Here is a 17024-nt window from a genome sequence, read left to right as displayed (position 1 = left end):
AACACAGAGCGTCAAAAGTGCAAGTGAAAGTATTTTTTTCTGAACTCCAAGTTTCAGCTCTAGTAAGCTCTAAGTGTATATATAAACAAAGAGAGAGAGTGTGATCTAAGGTCAACTTCTATACATTATTCTAATTTTACCTCTGCCTCTACACTTTCTAATTCTGCCTGTACTCTTTCTTTTCATTAGGAAAAGAATTACAGATATTAGAGGCAAGATTTCATCCTTCTCTGGATCAGTCCGGTAACTCATGGTTGGCCTTGATCTACTCTGTGCTTGTGACAAGTAAAACCTTTAATCTTCTTTCCTGTCATTTTCAACCCCACTGAGACTTCCTGTAATGAACAAATAACAAACTGTGCCAAGCTTTTTCTCCTTCAACACTCTTGCTTGGACTTAGATGCTTTGAACCACTGCCTAAAAATGCATTTTAGGATCACTAGCCATGTTTTAGGGATGTAGTAGTTCAGTGGCTAAAATGCTGAGCTTGTCGATCCAAAAGATTGACAGTTCAGCAGTTCAAATCCCCAGCGCCACGTAATGGAGTGACTTCATGTTACTTGTCACAGCTTCTGCCGATCTAGCAGTTCGGAAGCATGTTAAAAATGCGAGTAGAAAAATAGGGACATCTTTGGTGGGAAGGTAACAGCGTTACAGGCACCTTTGGCATTTAGTCATGCTGTCTACATGACCACAGAGATGTCTTTGGACAACACTGGCTCTTCGGCTTTGAAACAAAAATTAGCACCTCCCCCTAGAGCCATCACTCTACTAAACAAATAATTCCCTCAACACTGTCAGACTTTTTACTAAATCTGCACTTCTATTCTACTAGTTTTTCTCATCATTCCTATCATCCTTTTCCTCCCACTTAGGACTGTATGACTGTAACTTGTTGCTTGTATCCTAAGATTTTTATTAATATTGATTGTTTCTTCATTGCTTATTTGTCCCCTTTGACAATCATTAAGTGTTGTACCACATGATTCTTGACAAATGTATCTTTTTCTTTTATATACACTGAGAGCATATGCACCAAGACAACATCCTTGTGTGTCCAATCACACTTGGCCAATAAAATTCTATTCTATTCTATTCTATAGTCAGGAATGATTAGCATATACGAGGGGAACCTTTAACTTTGCCTAGCCAAGTTTTCTTAAAAATGAAACCAACATTCATCTTTAACTGTCATTGGAATGAGCTAAGTCCAAGTTAACCATTTTAACTGCCAAGCATCTCTATTCTTCTCAAGCTTTCTTTCTTGGGCTTCAAATCCTCCTCTTTTGTTACTTGATATCTGCTCTCTTTCTCTTATATGAGAACTATTTCCTTTCAGAATCTCATTCCTACTTTCAGCTCCTTTTGAACAAGGATATTTAACAAACATTGCCAAGTTGTGTGTATTACAAGGTATTTGTTTCCACATCGTACTTTTCTTTCGTTTCTTTTAATGTTTCCAAATAGCTTCCATAACAAGAGTCACTTCCTACTTTATCATTTTTACACATGATTGCCTTAAGCTATCTTGGCTATGATAACATAAGAGCCCCATGACTTGCTGACAGTATATCACACCATCAGACGTTTTTCTTTTGATCTGAACTACTGAATGAGGAACAATGCATAGTGTGCCTCTGATATTCACAGGGGTGGGCTGCTACCCGGACGGGGGGGGGGGGATGCAGGGGGGTAGCGAAAATGGAGCTCCATCCCAGAGCAATGAAGAGCTACCAATTTGCACTCAAAGATGTTGAAAGAAAATGCAGGGCGTCCTGCATAATCCATGCCCACAGTGTGGTAGTAAAAAAATTGGTAGCCCTTCACTGGATACTCACTATAAGTTGTTTTGGGTGTGCAAATAAATTATCCTATTCTTAGGATTTCTCTCAGACACTTTGAAAGAAAACAAGGTCAAATTATCTGTTAAGGAGTCCATTCATAATTGTTCTACAATGATCAATAGTAATGGAGCTGGAAGGGTATATGTTTGAATAATGATGTTTTAAATATCTTGGAAGGATATTTTTCCAATTATCCAATTATTAGAAAAGGTTCTAACATTAATTTCAAATAAAATTAATACAATCTCCAGAATGGCTGGCATTTCATAAGGTCACGCAATATTTGTTAGATTTATTTCCAACTTTTTCTCCAGGAGGTGACTTATAAGGGATTGTATTTGTTTATTTGTCTGAAGTAGTGTAGGGTTTCCTGCCCAAGCAGGGGTTTGGACTAGAAGACCTCCAAGGTCCTTTCCAACTCTATTGTTGTTGTTGTTGTTGTTGTTGTTGTTAACAATACAACACAGCAAATGAGATCATTATGTGGATTTCGTATTTCATCACCAGTTGGGTGCTTCCCAAGTACCTTGGACTGTGTGATGTAGCGGCGAATTATGTTTGCCAATCCCAGTAAAGCGGCCTTTTGCAATTGACACATGGAGATTTTGTCAATTCCAATGGTTTTCAAATGTCCGCTGAGATCCTTTGGCAGTGCGTCCAGTGTGCCAAGGTCCACTGGGACCACTTTCACTGACCTATGACAGAGTCATTGCAGCTTGATTTTCAGATCTTTGTATTTTGCAAATTTCACTAGCTGCTTCTCCTCAATTCTGCTGTCTCCTGGGATTACGATGTCGATGATCATATTCATTATTAACTATTATTATTATTATTATTATTTCACCCCACAACTCCCTATGGTGGGTTGGGCTAAGAGGTCAGTCAATAAATTTCTATGATCAACAACGGACTTGAACCTGGGCCTTTCCAGTTCAGTTCCAAACATTTGCAATATTTGATGGTACGTGTAGCCTGAAAAAGTTATCAAATTGTAAATATATGGGATAGATGCATGAATCTGCTTAATCTTTAATGGTCCCTGAGGCAATGTTATCATCACATGATGTGACAACGAATTTAATATCTATCCATACGTCATGTGTGAGTGGATTGAAAATTTCCAAATGGTGTAGCAATGAAGAAAACCCATGCTCAAATATATTTAATACACAACCTGAGCTGATTAATGCATGGCTACAACTATTCACATAGTATACCGTATTATATGAACTTTGCTTTTAAACTACCCTGTTTTCCCCCAAAATAAGACAACCCCTGATAATAAGCCCAATTGGGCTTTTGAGTGTATGGCTATAAGGCAAAGCACTTATTTCAAGGTTCCAAAATAAAAAATAAAATAAGACAGGGTCTTATTTTTGGGGAAACACGGTATCTTTTTCAAATAATAGGTTTTTGTTCAAAGTAAACATTTTTTGACAATCTTCTTTGCTGTAAAGTGATTCCCTTTATAATATGTAGATAGACATATTGCTCTTGATTTAAAATGGTATATACAAAATATGCCCCATTTTGGTTTAGGGGTATGAATGTTGTCTGATGGTGGGCACTAATCACTGAGCACTTGTTATATGTTCTGTGTACGTTTTATATAATAAAATCAATTAAATATATATAGTTTAGTTAAGTTTATTAGATTTGTATGCCGCCCCTCTCCGAAGATTCGGGGCAGCATGCAAATCTAAAAGACAATCTTCTATGTTGGAAAAATGAGATCTACATCAAATAAATTACTAACAATGCAGATAGTCCTCAAGTAACCCTAATTCTAACCCTAACGGTTCATTTAATGACCTTCAGAGTTAGAAAGTAACTGGAACAAGTGACATATAGCCATCTTCACCAATAGTAGGTTGCTACTGGAACAGTAAAGGACGCCACACCAATAGTAAAAGTTCAATGGCGCATGTATCTTTGGGTGTCTTGAGTTGCATGTTTGTTTCTGCACATGAGCAGGAAGCAAATTCTCGTGGGGAGGACACATGCATGCACAAGATCTCACATACATGCGTGTCCCCTCATAAAATTTTGCTTCCTGCACATGCGCAGAAGCAAAAACACACTGGGAGAAATGTGCACGCATGCAAGACACCTGAAGTTGTGCGCACAGTGGATTGGTAGCAGCAGTAGGAGCAATCTGCCCCCGATTTTCACCCTTATGACTGTTGCGGTATCCCCATGGTCATGGGATCAATACTCAGATGCTTGGCAACGTATTTATGACTGTCGTAGTGGCCTGGGGTCATGTCATTACCTTTTGCAACCTTCTGACGAAGTCCTTAGGGAAGGTAGTTTCGCTTAACAACTGTGTTACTAATTTAACAACTGCAGTGATTCACTTCACAACTGTGGCGAGAAAAGTTGTAAAATGGGGCAAAACTCACGTAAAAAATATCTCACTTAGCAGCAAAAAAAGAGGAGTTTATTTATTTATTTATTGGATTTGTATCCCACCCCTCTCCAAGGACTCGGGGCGGCTCACAACACATCAAAAAGTACAAAACCCACCTCTGCCGTCAGGCATGGGGGAACTGAGATATCTCCCCCTGGCCTATATAATTTATGAATGGTATGTTTGTGTGTGTGTGTGTGTGTGTCTTGTGTTTTTAAATAAGGGGTTTTTAGATACTTTTTAATATTAGATTTGTGATGCATTGTTTTTGCTATTGTTGTGAGCCACCCCAAAGTCTGCAGAGAGGGGTGGCATATAAATAAACAAATAAACAAATAAACAAACAAACAAACAAATAAATAGATAGATAGATAGATAAATAGATAAATAAATAAATAAATAAATAAATAAATAAATAAAACAGTATACATGTCAAAAGATCCAATTGATATGACTAAAGGAACTTAAAAACTCCAATATAATTTTAAAAACATTCATCACCATTCACTCCATAAATACACTAAAACATTCATTGGTCAGGGGGCTAGGATCTAATGGCCCCAGACCTGATGGCATAAATAGGTCTTTAGAAAATAGGAAACTTTTTCGGAAGGCAAAGAGGGTGGGAGCAGTGCGAATCTCTGGGGGGAGATGATTTCAGAGGGCCGGGGCCCTCACAGAGAAGGCTCTTCCCCTGGGTTCCGCCAGACGGCATTGCTTAGTCGACAGGACCCGGAGAAGGCCAACTCTGTGGGACCTAATCGGTCGCTGGGATTTGTGTGGCAGAAGGTGGTCTCGGAGATAATCTGACCCGATGCCATGTAGGGCTTTGTAGGTCATTACCAACACTTTGATTTGTGTCCGGAAACTAATCGACAGCCAGTGCAGTCCATGGAGTGATGGTGAAATATGGGTATGCCTTGGAAGGCCCATAACCACTCACATGGCTGCATTTTGGATGATTTGAGTTCAATTTTGGTCATAATCTGAGGACTATCTGCATGATCAATCAATGTGACCCAATTGAAAAGAGTTTTAGCAAGCAGAAATGTTAAAAATACAAGAGGAACAGAACCACAGAAAAGTAAAATACCACCCAAATGGAATAAAAAGCATAGCTTTCATAACAGTTTTCACAGAACCCGGATTAAATGAAATGTGAGCACAAAATATGCTGTCACATTTTTATAATTATAAGCTTACAAATAGCAACAAGGAATAAGCTTCATTGTTCATGCTATTTTCTTGCGACATGTCCTCTCGGAATGGTGTTTGAGCAAATTTTGTATGGAGATGAAGTTGAGACTCCCTCCTACTAAAGGCAGGTAGCAGCAGTACCAGCTCTTGCTATTTTCATAATTCCCTAAGACTGGAACCCAATAAACACATATTTCTCATGCTATTTGGTTGAACTCTTGGAGGACTTCCAAATTTTAGAAAATTTCTACCAAAATCATAATAAAAACCATAGCATTAACTAAAAGCAATAAAGAACCGAGAAGGAAAAGATGAAATTTGAATAAATATTTAGGAGAGGCACAATTTTTTTCTAACTGAAAATCATTAAAAGTGTGAAATCTAGACAATAATTATGTGTTTAACAGTGATACAGTGTATATCATTATATAGTGCATATAGGCATGTGCTTTTTTAAAAGATGGTATGTAAGCAAAAAGTATAAACTCCCCCAAATCCTTTTTCTCCCAGTCTTGTCAGCAACCCTAAACTGTTTTGGTATCAAGAAATCAATTGTGGTGTAGCATTTAAGATGTAGAATGGGAATGGGAAAAACAAAATAATTTTTACCCTGCCATTGTTCACTGGATAATCTTAGATATGGCTCTCTCTCACAGAATGTGAAACGGGAAGATAAAATAAGGAGATTCTCCAACATGTGAAAGTGGGATGAACATATAATTTCCACTTGTCAGTCTGTATGTATGTGGTCATGCATTTATTAAGTCTAAAACTACAAATTAGGGAAAAGAAGACCCCAGAAAGATATAACTCTTTCTCTGAGGTGCTAAGAAACCGTAATGGGATAACCATATCTCTTCTGACAGCTTGTTACTATGCTTATATTATGGTCATTCAGTTGCTAAGTTGTGTCAGACTCTTCACAAACCCTGGATCATAGCATTAGCTGGTTTTAAAAACCTTTATTAGAAACATAGAAGATTGATTGCAGAAAAAGACTTCATGGTCCATCTAGTCTGCCCTTATACTATTTCCTGTATTTTATCTTAGGATGGATATATGTTTATCCCAGGTATGTTTAAATTCAGTTACTGTAGATTTACCAACCACGTCTGCTGGAAGTTTGTTCCAAGCATCTACTACTCTTTCAGTAAAATAATATTTTCTCATGTTGCTTCTGATCTTTCCCCCAACTAACCTCAGATTGTGTCCCCTTGTTCTTGTGTTCGCCTCCCTATTAAAAACACTTATTTAACCCTTTAACATATTTAAATGTTTCAATCATGTCCCCCCTTTCCCTTCTGTCCTCCAGACTATACAGATTGAGTTCATTAAGTCTTTCCTGATAAGTTTTATGATTAAGACCTTCCACCATTTTTGTAGCCTGGCTTGGGACCCCTTCAATTTTATCAATATCTTTTTGTAGGTGAGGTCTCCAGAACTGAACACAGTCCTATTAAATGCACTTCCCTCCTGAACTTTATTTAACCCTTTAACATATTTAAATGTTTCGATCATGTCCCCCCTTTCCCTTCTGTCCTCCAGACGTATAAAATTATTACTAGTTTGCATGCGTGTTTGCGTGCACATGCGCATGTGCAGAAACATCCTGAGTGGTTAAGTGGAGCCTCCCACTCCTGGCACTACCGGTTCTAAGAACTGGGCCGAACTGGGAGCAACCTACCATGTATTTCCCCATACTGCTAAAATAGAGGAGGAAGTGAGCATGGCATTGCATCTTCTCTTGGTATAAAATTTATCCCTATTGTACAGATGGAGTTTCTACCTGTGCTTGAGAATAGAGATTATCTCAATGCAATGTCCTATCTGTCAATGACTACTTCAGCTTCAACCATAACAATACACAAGCACACTATAGATGCAAACTTAAGGTTAAAGCACTCTAAACTTGATTGCATAAAATTCGACTTCAGCAACAGAGTGGTCAATGCCTGGAATGCACTACCTGATTCTGTGGTTTCTTCCCCAAACCCCCACAACTTTAACCTTAGAGTGTCTACTATTGACCTCACCTCATTCCTAAGAGATCTGTAAGGGGTGTGCGAGTAGAGTAGAATAGAGTAGAGTAGAATAGAGTAGAATACAATAGAATAGAATAATAAAATAGAATAGAATTTTTTATTGTCCAGGTATGATTAGACACACAAGGAATTTGTCTTGGTGCATATGCTCTCAGTGTACATAAAAGAAAAGATGTTCATCAAGAATCATAAATGCCTACCATTCCTGTCCTAATGTTCGCATTTATTTGTATCCATTCAGGAATTCATAACCATGTTTATAATTAAATCTATTATCTTAGAAACAAAGAAACATAGAAGATTGACGGCCGAAAAAGACCTCATGGTCCATCTAGTCTGCCCTTATACTATTTCCTGTATTTTGTCTTAGGATGGATATATGTTTATCCCAGGCATGTTTAAATTCAGTTACTGTGGATTTACCAACTGGCTGGAAGTTTGTTCCACGCATCTACTACTTTTTCAGTAAAATAATATTTTCTCACGTTACTTCTAATCTTTCCCCCAACTAACCTCAGATTATGCCCCCTTGTTCTTGTGTTCACTTTCCTATTAAAAACACTATCCTCTTGAACCTTATTTAACCCTTTAACATATTTAAATGTTCCAATCATGTCCCCATTTTCCCTTCTGTCCTCCAAACAATACAGATTGAGTTCATTAAGTCTTTCCTGATAAGTTTTATGCTTAAGACCTTCCACCAATTTTGTAGCCCGTCTTTGGACCCATTCAATTTTGCCAATATCTTTTTGTAGGTGACGTCTCCGGAACTGAACACAGTATTCAAAATGTGGTCTCACCAGCGCTCTATACAGCGGGATCACAATCTCCCTCTTCCTGCTTGTTATACCTCTATCTATGCAGCCAAGCATTCTATTTTCTTTCCTTATCTTATACATGCTTGAGAAAATACATGCTTGACAAAATTTCCTTATCTTATACATGCTTGACAAAATCTTATCTTATACATGCTTGACAAAATAAATAAAATAAAATAAATATATGGACTATTACTGTAGGAGCAGTAAACCAGTTTTCAGTACAACAATGTTGTGACATTCACAAAATGTGGGGTGGGAGAAAAAAGGAAATGCTTAGCAACATTGTGGTCACATTGTTGTTGCTCCAAGTTACCTTCATAACATTACTTGGTTATGAAACGGAGCTCAAAAAGCAAGAAAATGAGCAGGGAAAATGAAAGAAGGACTTGTGAGAAGACAATGGCTGTTGAAGAACATTAAGTTCTGTAAATCTTCTTGGACCTTCTCAAAACTGTCATACTTCTTGAACTTTGTCCATATTTCAGTACAAGTTGAAACAGAATCCCAGCAGCATCTAATAGCAAATAATAATCACCCCAACCACATGCCTTCAAATATTTAAGGCTGCAAATCCTGAAGATGTACAATCCATTTCAGTTTCAACCACAAGAGCACACGAACACACAACAGATACAAACTTAAAGTAAACTGCTCTAAACTCAACTGCAGGAAATACGACTTTAGTAACCGAGTAGTCGTTGCATGGAACTCACTACCAGACTCTGCAGTATAATCACTAATCCTTGGAATACTAATATCGAATGACCTAAGTGCTAAAGCCCACTGCAACAATATCGCCAACAAAGCTTCTAGAGTTGTTAACCTGATCCTATGCAGCTTCTGCTCAGGCAATCTCACACTACTCACAAGAGCCTACAAAACTTTTGCCAGACTCATCCTACACTACTGCTCATCTGTCTGGAACCCACACCACATCTCAGATATCAACACCCTTGAAAATGTCCAAAGATATTTCACCAGAAGAGCCCTTCACTCCTCCACTCGAAACAGAATATCCTACGAAAATAGACTAACAATCCTGGGCCTAGAAAGCCTAGAACTACGGCGCCTAAAACACGATTTGAGTATTGCCCACAAGATCATATGCTGCAACGTCCTACCGGTCAATGACTACTTCAGCTTCAACCACAACAACGCAAGAGCACGCAACAGATTCAAACTTAACACGAACCGCTCCAAACTTGACTGTAAAAAATATGATTTCAACAATCGAGTTATCGAAGCGTGGAACTCATTGTGTCAACCCCTAACCCCCAACATTTCTCCCTTAGACTCTCCACGATTGACCTCTCCAGGTTCCTAAGAGGCCAGACATAAGTGCACTGGTGTGCCTTTCGTCCCCTGTCCAATTGTATTTACTTTCTCTCACTTATTATATATATTTTCTTTCTTTCATATATCCTCTCTTCTAAGTTTACTTTTACCCTTATATATATTACTACATGTCTATTTTTCTTCCTATGTATTTGTGTATTGGACAAATGAATAAATAAATAAATAAAATAAATAAAACTTTATCCTTAGACTATCCACTGTTGACCCCTCCTGATTCCTAAGAGGTCAGTAAGAGGCGTGCATAAATGCACCAGCATGCCTTCAATCGCCTGTCCTAATGCTTTTTTTTTACTAATATCATGTATATAAATATTGTTATATCTCTGTATACCACCAATACGTACCTGACAAGACAAAATATAGACAGACAGACAGACAGACAGACAGACAGGCAGACAGACAGACAGACAGGCAGACAGACAGACAGACTAATCATAGGACCAGCTCACAGATGATCATTAAGCACAGAAAAGATTTTGCCAAGCATAAAATCAACTATAAATCCAGAAACATTACACACCTTCTCCGTGACGTTTCTTGAATTTTTCCAGGTCAACTGTTGGAGGTCTGTTAGGCTTTTGTGGGGCTGGTCCCAATGTAATTGTTGAAGGTAGTGTTTTTCGTCTGGGCAAATTTTTGTCTTGGTCTTTCTCTTCTTTTCCGGTATTATTGGCCCAAGGTCCTACTTTAACCGTCCGAGATGAATTGGCCAATTTAGCAGCAACGGTACCAGAAGCAGATCCAGAATCCTCTTGTTTGTTTTGTAGGAAAACATTCTTGATGGGTTTTGGTTTTACCGCTTCGTTCTGCTGCCCAGTAGGTTTAGGGGGGATTTGAGGCAGGTTGTTTTGGCTGTTGACAGATTTCAAAGGTGGGAAAGGGCTGATGGGATTAATTTCATTTCTGTTCTTGTCCTGTGGGTCTTTGAGGGGTCGGATGGAACCAACTTTCGGCTTGAGGCCACTGGAACCCGGTGACACCTGATTGAAACCAGCAATTTTGTTGGAAACGTCTTCACCTTGGGGAAAACTTTGAGTTGGTTTTGGCTTAAAAGGTGGCTTTGGAAAAGGAGGCTTGGAGTTGCTTTCCTGCGTAGCACTGTTGAATTTTTCTTTCGCACCAGCCACTGTGGGAAAGACAGGTTTCGCTTCACTTCCTCGGGGTTCGGGTTTGAACCCTCTCTGTTCTAAAGGCTTCGGTTCAATCTTCGGAGGAGGAGGGCCAATTAGCTTCTTCTCAGGAATTTTTGGGAACACTGGCTTGGTTTCTTCTCTTGGTCCTTCGGAAATCCTGGGAACCATAGGCTTTGGATAGGTTGTTTTTTCATTAGCTTCTCGGCTAGCAGCCTCGGCTAGCATCTTCACCTTGTTTGCCACAGGGCTGTTTTGCAAAAGCGGCGTTTTAAAATCCTTGCCTGATGCATCATGGACACCAGGTTTTGTGGTCGGAGGCAATTTAATCGATGAAGGCTTGTACACGCTGTTGGGTTTGGAAGACAGACCAGCGTTTTCAAGCTGGGCGAACTTCTCAAAGGCTGCTTTTTTAGCCAAAGCAGGGTGGCCCCCAGTTCTGACCTGATGGCAATGAACATCCTCAGCTGCGTTGTTATTAAACTTCGCCATGATGGACTTCACATTCGCCTTGCCATCCTGCAAACAAAGTAAAAAGAAAGCAGATTCAGGCAGGTCCTTTTTTGCAGCAGCGTTCACAAACGCTGCAGCTAATTTGAAGGCTTTCCTGGTTTGAGGCTTCTGGTCTCCGGTTAGAGATAACTCAGTGCTCAGCTTCCTGTATGGCTAACAATGTTCAACTTTTTGCTTCACACTTGTGGTGATAGAGGATTTCAAGACGTTGATTGCAGACAAGTATCGTTTTGCTGACTAGATCTTTCCTTGCCTTGTCTACCGTAACATCTCACTCTTCCTGTTATATTTGCGGAACGTGCTATATAACACTGCTTAGACCAGGGGTCACCAAACTTGGCAACTTTAATACTTGTGGACTTCAACTCCCAGAATTCTCCAGCCAGCATAGAACAGCTGGCTGGAGAATTCTGGGAGTTGAAGCCCACAAGTCTTAAAGTAGCCAAGTTTGGTGACCCCTGGTTTAGACTGAAGCTAAGACATTATTGATGTATATGTATATGTATATGTGTATGTGTATGTGTATACCCTCCTTGTCTTTCGCAAGTTACTCAAGACCCACCTATATCGCCAGGCATGGGGGAATTAAGACATCTCCCCCAGGCTTTCTTATATTTTATGTTTGGTATGTATGTGTTGTATGGTTTTTAAATTGTTGGGGTTTTTTAATGTAATTTTATTATTAGATTTGTTCCATTGTTATACTGTTTTTATTGTTGTTGTGAGCCGCCCTGAGTCTTCGGAGAGGGGCAGCATACAAATCTAACAAATTGAATTGTATATGTATATGTATATGTATATGTATATGTATATGTATATGTATATGTATATGTATATGTATATGTATATGTATATGTATATGTATATGTATATGTATATGTATATGTATATGTATATGTATATGTATATGTATATGTATATGTATATGTATATGTATATGTATATGTATATGTATATGTATATGTATATGTATATGTATATGTATATGTATATGTATATGTAGGTTTGGGTTAATGCCCGGACAGGGGGGGACCCAGTGGGGTAGCAAAAATGGAGCTCCACTCCAGAGCACCCAATTTGCATTGAAAGATGTTGAAAGAAAATGCAGAGCCTCCTGCATAAGCCACACCCAGTGTGGTAGTAAAATGTTGGTAGCCCTTCACTGTCTATATCTCTATGCCTATGTCATTATCTAGAATTAAACTTTTATAGCAATTGAAGAAAATTGAGCTACTTGCCTAATCTTTTGTCATAAGGAACCTTGAGGATTCAGTACAAAACCTTATATATTACTGTGCCCCTCAACAAATAATGCTGTCTATCATTTGTCCTTTTTGTGGCTACTCAAATAATGTGACTTCATCAATTAAAAAAGAGTCCAAGCACCTATTTGAAAACTTGTCTTGGTCGGTAAGCCACTCCCACCCTGTCACATGACTTTTAAGCCACCCCTGATCCCATGATTGTCAAGCCACTTTCCCTAGTCACATGGTCAGGAAGCCACACCCACAAATAAGCCACGCCCACAGTGTGTCAGTAAAAATTTTGGCAGCCCGTCACTGCATGAGGCCAAAAATTTTCTCTCAACCCTAGGAACTCTAACAAACCATTTCTGAAAAAAACTTGCCAAAATACTGCAGGGATATGTGCACTCACTCTCCAAGAACCACATATTATTGAACATAAGGGAGGGGGGGAAAGGTGTGAGTGTGTATGTGATAGGAAGTAAAGGAAAAGTGATACAGTATATCACCACCTTTCAAAATTTAACAACAGTAACAAAAAACAGCATGTAAATCCAATACTAAAACAACTAAAAAAAACCTTATTGTAAAACCAAACATCCATACGTACAAACATACCATACATGAATTGTAAAGGCCTAGGGCAAAAGTGTATCTTAGTTCCCCCATGCCTGACAGCAGAGGTGGGTTTTAAGGAGCTTACGAAAGGCAAGGAGGGTGGGGGCAATTCTAATCTCCAGGGGGGAGTTGGTTCTAGAGGGCCGGGGCCACCACAGAGAAGGCTTTTCCCCTGGGCCCCACCAAATGACATTGTTTTGTTGATGGGACCCGGAGGAGGCCCACTTTGTGGGACCTAACCGGTCACTGGGGTTTGTGCGGTCTGCCCATTGGGGTGAATGAGTGAGCTGGGTTCTGTCCATAATGGTCCATTGACAAAGATGGGGGCTATTAAGAGTGAATCTAATTCCTGCCTGGAAAAATGTTTCTCCCATCCAAGGAAACATAATATTCTGCCTTTTTAATATTTCCTAAAATATTTCATTTTCTAGGTGAGGGGTGGCTGTTAACTTCCTACAAAACTTAAACCTCATGGCTGACTGAAAAATAATATGCCATATACCTTTAAAAGCGTAGGTTGCTCTCCAGAGACTTTCCACTTCCTTTGCTATTGTCTCCTCCCCTAACATGCCACATTTTTTTTTTGCTGATGTAGTTGAATTAGGTTTGAAATATCTTGCACTTGCACATTTACTCCACAATTCAGTAATCAGTTTGTGGTATACTAAAAGCCTCTGCAGCTGAACTGCTTCAGAAGATTTATTTTTATTTTTTACTTATTTATTTTGTCCAATACACAATGAGAGTTTTAGTGGGTATATATATAGAGAGAGAGATTGAGAAACGCCCCCTATGCATGAATAAAAGAGATGATACGTCCCGCCTACCAGAGATTTAGAAACCAGCCTTAAACAAAAAAACATATCAGAATAATCACCATATCAATCTTTCAAGTAAGTGTGATTCCACCAACCAATCAAATCACTAAAACATAGTCACCCAATCTATTTGCTACATTCAAACCAAATCTCCACCTCCAACACTATATATAAGGAAGAAATGGCAGTTACAAACATTCCATATTTACAGCAACACGAAGCTTAAAACTTCAGCCTGATGATGGTGAATGTGATTTCACTGAAACGTCGAATAGACATGCAAAATATTACACAGGGCAAAACCCGAACTCAGAACAATCTACATATATATATATATGTATATATATGTATATATATACACATAGTAAAATATATCTAAGAAAGAAGAGAAGAGAAGATATAGTAATAGAATATGTCAATGAAAGAATAGAAGAAGAGATGTAGGAATAGAAGAAAGGTATAGGAGATATAGGAGAGCACTAGGACAGGGGACGGAAGGCACTCTAGTGCACTTGTACTCACCCCTTACTGACCTCTTAGGAATCTGGATAGGTCAACCGTAGATAATCTAAGGGTACAGTGTTGGGGGTTTGTGGATGACACTATGGAGTCCGGTAATGAGTTCCACGCTTTGACACCTGGGTTACCGAAGTCATATTTTTTACAGTCAAGTCAAGATGAGTTATAATTAAGAACTCTTCCTCAGTACTCCCTTTCAGGAACTATCGAAATGTAAATATAAACTCTGATTGTAGGGACATTCCAGGAGAGATGAGCAAAGAGCTTTGGTATGAGATCTGGGTTTCTCTCTTTTTGAGGAAGTGCAATCTAAAGTGATAATGGAGACAAGACTTCCAATGGAAGGCATTGCATTCAATATTAGGCTGTTAGGGTTTTCTTGGGGGGAGGGGGGTTGTGGCTAGAAAGCTTAGAACTACAGCGCCTAAAACACGATTTAAGTATTGCCCACAAGATCATATGCTGCAACGTCCTACCGGTCAATGACTACTTCAGCTTCAACCGCAACAACACAAGAGCACGCAACAGATTCAAACTTAAGATTAACCGCTCCAAACTTGACTGTAAAAAATATGACTTTAACAATCAAGTTGTCGAAGCGTGGAACTCATTACCGGACTCAATAGTGTCAACCCCTAACCCCCAACATTTCTCCCTTAGACTATCCACGATTGACCTCTCCAGGTTTCTAAGAGGTCAGTAAGGGGCGTACATAAGTGCACTAGTGTGCCTTTCGTCCCCTGTCCAATTGTCTTTCCTTTATCTCATATATATATTTTCTTCCTTTCATATATCTTCTCCTCTATTTTTACATATTATCTTTATATATATTACTTCATGTCTATTCTCTTCCATATGTATTGTGTATTGGACAAATGAATAAATAAATAAATAAATAAATAAAAAATATTCAGGAGGTCATGGAAGCAGATTTGCTAGCTCTCCCATTTGAGAATAGGTTTTGTGTTTTGCTATTCCTCTTAGCATTGTTAATGGCACATGGAGCTATATCGGAGGGCATACAAGACTTTGCTATGTTTCAGCTCCAGCGTACATCTGTGCTGGAGCTCCAGCTGATTTTTGGCCTTGGGAAAGCCCCAGGGGCAAATAAATCCCCCAGTGGACAAACCAGAAGTTTGGAAAAATGCACTTCCGGGTTGCTATTGTGCTTCTCCCCCCCCCCCACTCCGGAGGGTTCAGTAAAGCTTCCTGAAGCCCCGGAATGCAAAAAACAGCACAATGGGCAAACCAGAAGTGTGTTTTCTGAAACATAGAAACATAGAAGACTGACGGCAGAAAAAGACCTCATGGTCCATCTAGTCTGCCCTTATACTATTTTCTGTATTTTATCTTAGGATGGATCTATGTTTATCTCAGGCATGTTTAAATTCAGTTACTGTGGATTTACCAACCACATCTGTTGGAAGTTTGTTCCAAGGATTTACTACTCTTTCAGTAAAATAATATTTTCTCATGCTTCTTTTGATCTTTCCCCCAACTTCAGATTGTGTTCCCTTGTTCTTGTGTTCACTTTCCTATTAAAAACACTTCCCTCCTGGACCTTATTTAACCCTTTAACATATTTAAATGTTTCGATCATGTCCCCCCTTTTCCTTCTGTCCTCCAGACTATATAGATTGAGTTCATGAAGTCTTTCCTGATACGTTTTATGCTTAAGACCTTCCACCATTCTTGTAGCCCGTCTTTGGACCCGTTCAATTTTGTCAATATCTTTTTTTAGGTGAGGTCTCCAGAACTGAACACAGTATTCCAAATGTGGTCTCCATTCTGAACTTCCAGTTTGTTCTACATATTAAGATTGATTGTTTCCTCATTGCTTATTTGACCCCTATGGCAATCATTAAGTGTTGTACCTCACAAATGTATCTTTTCTTTTATGTACACTGAGAGCATATGCACCAAGACAAGTTCCTTGTGTGTCCAATCAACTTGACCAATAAATAATTCGGTTCTGTTCTATAATGGTTGTTGCAGTTCTTACATTGTATATGGTACATCAGGGGTGATGTATTCATTTAATTTTAGAGGTGAAATTCTAACACATGGCCTTCTGCGCATGTACTTTACTCATGCTTGCACGTAGTGTGAAAACGTACCTAAATAGGATGGCATAGTGCCAGGGCACATGGTACAGGACCCCTTCTTAGGTTGCTGTGTCTTTTGGTCTGTTTAGGATGTTTTGAAGGGCTTTAGTTGTGTGCTATACTGATCCCATGTGGTTGTAGTAGTCTGTGGTTTCTGACATATTCTTTATGAGTGGCAGTGTAATTCTGTTTAGGGTTTGTGTTGGTTGTGCTGTATTGGGTTGAGTGGTCAGGGATTTTTTTTTTAATATAAAGTTGTGTGGATATTCATTTTATTGGAATGCGGTGTATAGATGAGAAATAACAGTGGCTGAGATTTATTTTTAAAATTGTGCACGTTTATTCCTGAGCTATTTTCTCCATTGTTACTTTACAGAAAAAAATGGCAATAGCAAAATCCTTTAGAC

At 38.9% G+C, this 17024-nt stretch overlaps 1 protein-coding gene across 5 annotated transcripts in view; it reads right to left on the bottom strand.

The window, feature by feature from the left end:
* The window catches only part of FYB1 (FYN binding protein 1), a 92133-nt gene that overhangs the window by 51240 nt on the left and 23869 nt on the right, over nucleotides 1–17024 (bottom strand). For all 5 annotated transcript variants that reach the window (XM_070743415.1, XM_070743416.1, XM_070743418.1 and 2 more), the window contains exon 2: nucleotides 10191–11319. In XM_070743415.1, the coding sequence (XP_070599516.1) occupies nucleotides 10191–11319 (1129 nt within the window). The remainder of the gene's footprint in view (nucleotides 1–10190; nucleotides 11320–17024) is intronic.

This window comes from Erythrolamprus reginae, chromosome 2 (assembly GCF_031021105.1).
Source record: "Erythrolamprus reginae isolate rEryReg1 chromosome 2, rEryReg1.hap1, whole genome shotgun sequence".
In the NCBI taxonomy this organism is placed as follows: Eukaryota; Metazoa; Chordata; class Lepidosauria; order Squamata; family Dipsadidae; genus Erythrolamprus; species Erythrolamprus reginae.
The sequence above is the reverse complement of the archived record's forward strand: the minus strand, read 5'-3'. Positions and strand labels throughout refer to the sequence as shown.